Source organism: Chrysochloris asiatica, unplaced genomic scaffold (genome assembly GCF_000296735.1).
Source record: "Chrysochloris asiatica unplaced genomic scaffold, ChrAsi1.0 scaffold00008, whole genome shotgun sequence".
Taxonomy (NCBI): domain Eukaryota; kingdom Metazoa; phylum Chordata; class Mammalia; order Afrosoricida; family Chrysochloridae; genus Chrysochloris; species Chrysochloris asiatica.
Window position 1 is genome coordinate 11126359 of NW_006408526.1, and position 5794 is coordinate 11132152.

Below are 5794 nucleotides of genomic sequence, written 5' to 3' on the forward strand. Positions count from 1 at the left end.
TTTTTATATAATTAAAATCATAATTTTATACTAAGTAATGATGAATGAGGATCAATGATATATATATTCTATAAATAACCTGTGTTCTTAAAAACAAGTCAACCATCAGCTGGAAAATTGAACCTTATACAGTTTTCTGGGATTCGCAAGGACCAGTATTGGAACATTATGAGGAAAAAGGTTCAACAATCAGCAGTGTTCATTACAGTGAGATGCTCACTGAAGAGCTTAGGCCTCAACTTTGTATTAATCACAGAGGACTGCTAGCCAAGGGCATTGTGATCTTGCATGACAATGCACATCTACAAACCTTTGCCCACACTGTTGTACTCTGCAAAAACAAAGTTTGGAGGTGTTAAACATCCTCCCTGTAGTTCTGATTGTGCTCCATTGGACTTTCACCCGTTTGGTCCCTGAAAGCAGCCCTTCAAGGATGATGAAGTGAAGACAGGGGTGCATTTGTGGCTCGCAGCTCAGCCTAAAACATTTTTAAGTAAAAGAATAGGAAAGCTTGTTGATAGATGGACAGTGTATTGAAAAGCAAGGAGATTATGTGAAAAAAAATGATGTATTTTTTTTTCTAACAGTTGATTAAAATAAATTCTACAGCCAGAGTGTGGATAATTTTATACTCAACGTCATATATTTGTTGTTGTTGATTAGTGCTGTAGAGTCAGTTCCAACTCTTAGCAACCGTGTCTAGGACTTCTGAGGCTTTTAAAATCTTTGCAGGATCAGAAAGATTTATCTTTTCCCCATCAAATGTATATATACAGCCCATTTTTCTCTTCAGAGCTCAGAATCTATTAAACATGCTCATTTAGCATGTGAAATCATCGTCCATGTTCTTCCCCTGTTCCCTGCAGTCTTCTTTCTGCAAATCTTTTCTCTTTATTGATTCCTGACTCTGTAAGTGGTACCACCTAATTGCTGAAAGCAGAAACATAATGGGTATCTTTGACATCTCTCATGAATTTCAAATCCATTCCAAACTCAAAACTCACGGTCATCAAATAAATCTATAAATCTTTATAGGAGCGAAACATCTCATTTTTCTCCTGGAGTGGCTGGTGGGTTTAAACTACTGACCTTACACTTAGCAGTCCATGCCTGTCCTGCAGTACCAACAAAGCTTCTGTTGAAATCCATTAAGTTACTAGATTTTGTTGATTCTAATCTACTTTATATATCTTGAGCCAAACACCGTTTGCATCTATAGTCTTCCATTCCAAGGTAGTTTAACACTCGTTTGGATTACTGTAGATAATATCCTGATTTATTTTTACTCTGTCCAGTGAGTTTTTCAGAAAACAACCAGAGCAATCTTTTTGTTTTATAAAATCTGCAAATTTCCTTTTTTACTCCTTCAAGTAAAACTTTGATATAGTTTCCCATTGAATAATGATGACAATGCTTAAGTTGTTATAGGCGCTTGCATGATCTGCAAGTCTTTTCTTGTGTGATTTTCCTTATTGCATTAGTGACTCTAGCCTTTAGTTTCTCAATCATGCTAAGTTCCTTCCCAGGATCTTTTCCAGGGACTTTTTCCCTCCTACTTACTGACTTTTTTTTTTTTTTAAATTACTTCCACATTGGAGTCTTAGATTAAGGGTTACCCTGTTAGCTACTTCTTTCACAGTGCTTGGCATTTTTCTTTCTTAGCATTGATAAAAAGTTATATAGGTATTTTGAGAAATTAATATCCTTTGTCATCAGTCCATTAGCTCCATGAAGTAGGGTTTAATAATGATTTATTTAATGAATGAATGAAATAACATATGCAATATGATTAATAAGTTATAAATGGTCATTACCTTTAATATTATTGTTTATTAATAATATTAATATTTAGCATTACTTTTTAGAAACACAGTGATGCATTACTATTATTATAGTGTAACCTCAAATAGTTTGGTTGACACAGTCCCAAAAAAATCACTCTTACTTTCTCTTTCTCGCTCCGTCAAAAATTGATACAATGAATGTGAAAATGGTTTTTCTTTTCTTCTGTAGGTCCATAATGACTGACATCAAGAGAGACAATAGAGTAACCACGCTAACTAGTCATGCAGGAATCAGGAATTCTCTGCTAACTATACTTGATCAGCTTCAAAGATGTCAGAAATCATTAAATGAATTTTTAGAGGCATGTTGTTTTTTAATCTTTATGTAATAAATTGTGAAGCATCTTTTTAATATCTTTATTTGAAAAGTTAATTCTATTCTTTTTATTTTTACATTTATTAGGAAAAACGCTCAGCATTCCCAAGATTTTATTTTATTGGTGATGATGACTTGTTAGAAATACTGGGACAGTCTACTAACCCATCTGTCATTCAGTCTCACCTTAAGAAGCTGTTTGCTGGTAGGATTCAATATTTATTCAGCAGATCCATATTTAGTTTCGATTATGTGTCAGGCTTAATGCTAAGCTCTCTGTTGACTACTGAATAAAATACAGATGCTACCTCTACAGAACTATACCTCGTGGAGGTGGCAGGTAGTAAGTTGTCAAATACACCTCAATATGATAATTTCTGTGATAAACACAAGTACATAGTACTATAGTTACATCTGTGAGGCCATTTAGCTTAGTTTTGAGACATTATGAAGAAAGTGACATCTCAAAGACTGAGTAGTCCTTAGCTAGAAGACGAGTGGAGAAGCAGAGAGAATAGCCTAGGCAAAGTCTTGGAGGAGAACATGATCCCTTCACATTTATACATAGTAAATTGAAGTTCTCCAGAAAGATATCCAAGTACAATACTAAATAGGCAATTATTGTCAACATAGAGAACTGGGCTAGGGCTGTAAAGTTGGGAGCTATCTGGATATAGAAAATAGTTAAGCTATAAGAATAGTTGAAGGCAGAAATGCAATTAGTATTGTATGCTTCAAAAAAGCTATTGAGTCACTTTAATTCGTTATTTATGGCAACTGGATTGGCTTGTTATAAAAATAATGATGGTTTTTTTCAAAATATGTCGTTTGGAAAAAGGTTTATGTTTCAAATGTATCTTAAGAATTGAAACATATTCATTATCATTTTTTATCAGAGATTAGCAAATCTGGCTTCCTGCCTGTCTTAAAGTTTTATTGGAATGCAGCGATGGCCGTTCATTTAGGTGTTGTCTATAGCTGCTTTTGTGCTATAAGCATAGATTTCAGTATTAGTATCACAGAGGCTGTATGGCCTGTAATAGTTAATCTCTGGTCCTTTACTGAATGTTGGTGAGTGCTGTCAAGTCAGTCCCAACTCACAGTGACCCTGTAGAGAGTTTCCTAGGCTTTAAATGTTCGCGGGAGCAGAAAGCTTCATTTGAATACTAAGGGTATTTATATCTAAAGCTGTGCTTTATTCTGCTGGAGATGAAAGAACACTTGGAGTCAGAAGGCTTGCGTTCAAGCCCCTTCTCTACTATTTATTACTGGTTATTAATTTACCTTTCTGAAACTTAGTTTTCCTTCATTAACTTGGGTATGGTAACTGACTGCGGTTTCTCTGAAAATCAGATATGCTCAAAATTTCTATATAATATAAAATGACATGCAAATTTGCGAGAGGGAAGTCTTATTTACCCTCTCCTTTTCTCTTTTGTCTCATGCCTGGATGCTAACTGTAATGATCAGGGACACAATGATTTGGAATTGACTCAGTGACACTTCATAACAACAACACACGTATATTATATCTGATAATTAAATTTAATTCTTTTGCATTTAAAAATGTTGCTTTTATATTACAGGTATTAACAGTGTATGCTTTGATGAGGAATCAAAACATATCATTGCAATGAAATCTTTAGAGGGAGAAGTTGTACCTTTTAAAAATAAAATTCTCCTATCAAATAATGTGGAGGTAAACAATTATTTTTCAAGTACGAAAATAAGTTAGTCAGTTTAGTAAATCTAATTAATTTAGACCTTTAAAGGAATTTAGTTTTTATCTTTAAAATGGCATTTTTTTCACCATGAACATTTATTTTTGTTAAAGCAGATTACAAGTTCTCATTACTACATATATATATATATATATATACACTTCCTAACCATACTATAGAAAATCTACTCAATCCATAGCTTCAAAAATGAAGAGTCCAGTGTATTCCAGAGGCCTTATATACACACACAGACACACAGGCATACACATACATATATATAACTTACATTTGATTGTGAAGCCAATATTTAAAAGTGAAAAGAGATAGGATCTCATATTGTTAGTAAACATCAAGTGGTTGAAACTGGCAATGGGATTTTTTTGCTAACCAAAGCAGAGGGATAAAATATACACACTAAGCTAGTAAAATCAGAATCCCAGCCATACAAAACTTGGAGAAACAAAATTTAATGGACAAAACAAAACTCACTAAGCTAAGATAAGCATTAATACTGCCACAGTGCCTGAGCTCTGTGAATATGACTATGTAATTTTTATCTTAGTGTTAAAAAAAGTAAAGAATTAAAAAATGTTTTAGGCAGAGCTGCGAGACACAAATGTCCAGAAAGCAAGATCAGGACTATAGGGAGGATGCTTTAAAAACTCAAAATTAAGTTTTTGCAGAGTATCAGCAGTGTGGACAGAGGTATGGGGATTTGTATTGTCATGCAAGATCACATGCCCTTGGATAACAGTCCTCTGCATTTAATCTGAAGTTTAGGCTTCAGCTCATCAGTAAGCATCGCACTGTAGTGAACGCTGTTGATTGTTGAACCTTTTTCCTGATAGTGTTCCAATACTGATCCTTGAGAATTCCAGGAAACTGTAAGCACCAACTGTCCAGCTGATGGTTGGCTTTTGAACATTTTCTTGGTCAGTAATTGAGGATGTTTCCATTCCATACCCTGCTTGTAGTGAAGAGTCCATGTCTTGTTACCAGTAACGATTTTTTAAAATGAAACTTTGACCTTCCTCCAAGTATTGGTCCAGATTTGTTTGTAGATGTCCAAATGCTTCTGTTTATGCATTTCCATGAGTTGTTTCAGTAGCCATCTCTCTTACAAACTTTTCAAAAGCCATGTCTATCATGGATTGCTTCATAGGCAGAACCGTGGCTGATTTGCAAATGATTTGCTACATAATCCACTGCTACTCATCTGTTAGTCAGAAATAATTTCACGTGCACACTCAATGTTGTCATCAACTGTGTGGATATGTTTTTACTCATCTGTATATCATTATGAGTCCTGGTGTGGCACTGTGGGCTAATGCATCAGACTGCAAAGTTGTGTGAACTGGTGGTTCAAGCTCACCAGCTGCTCCTTGGAAACCCTATCTATACAGGGTCGCTTTGGGTTGCAATTGACTTCAGGGCACTTAACAACAACATAAACTATGTTGGTTTTCTCTCATAGTGACTCTATAGGGTTTCCGAGGAGTGACTTGTGGGTTTGAACTGCTATCCTTGTGGTTAGCAGTCTAGTGCTTATCTTACAAACAGTGCCACGTATAATATATTGTTGTTAAGTGCTGTTGAGTTGATTCTTACTGATAGTGACCCTGTATAGTTTTTTCGAGGAGCAGCTGGCACGTTTAAACTGCCAACCTTGTGGTTCACATATAGTAAAATTTTAAGAAGTAATATGTGTATATACAGAGTCCTTGTGTAGTGCTCTAGGATAATCACTAGACTGTTACCCGCAAGGTGAATAGTACAAACCCATCAGCTGCTACTCAGAAACCCTATGTTGTTGTTGTTAAGTGCCGTCGAGTCGCCCCTGTACAGGGTTTCCGAGGGTGTAAATCTTTACGGGAGTAGAAAGCCTCATCTTTCTCCCGCCAGAAACCCTATAC

General features: G+C 35.4%; 1 protein-coding gene across 2 annotated transcripts in view; it reads left to right on the forward strand.

The window, feature by feature from the left end:
• Positions 1-5794, forward strand: part of DYNC2H1 (dynein, cytoplasmic 2, heavy chain 1) — a 369106-nt gene that overhangs the window by 69055 nt on the left and 294257 nt on the right. For both annotated transcript variants that reach the window (XM_006833779.1, XM_006833780.1), the window contains exons 27-29: positions 2014-2146; positions 2248-2365; positions 3747-3859. In XM_006833779.1, coding sequence (XP_006833842.1) covers positions 2014-2146; positions 2248-2365; positions 3747-3859 — 364 coding nt within the window. The remainder of the gene's footprint in view (positions 1-2013; positions 2147-2247; positions 2366-3746; positions 3860-5794) is intronic.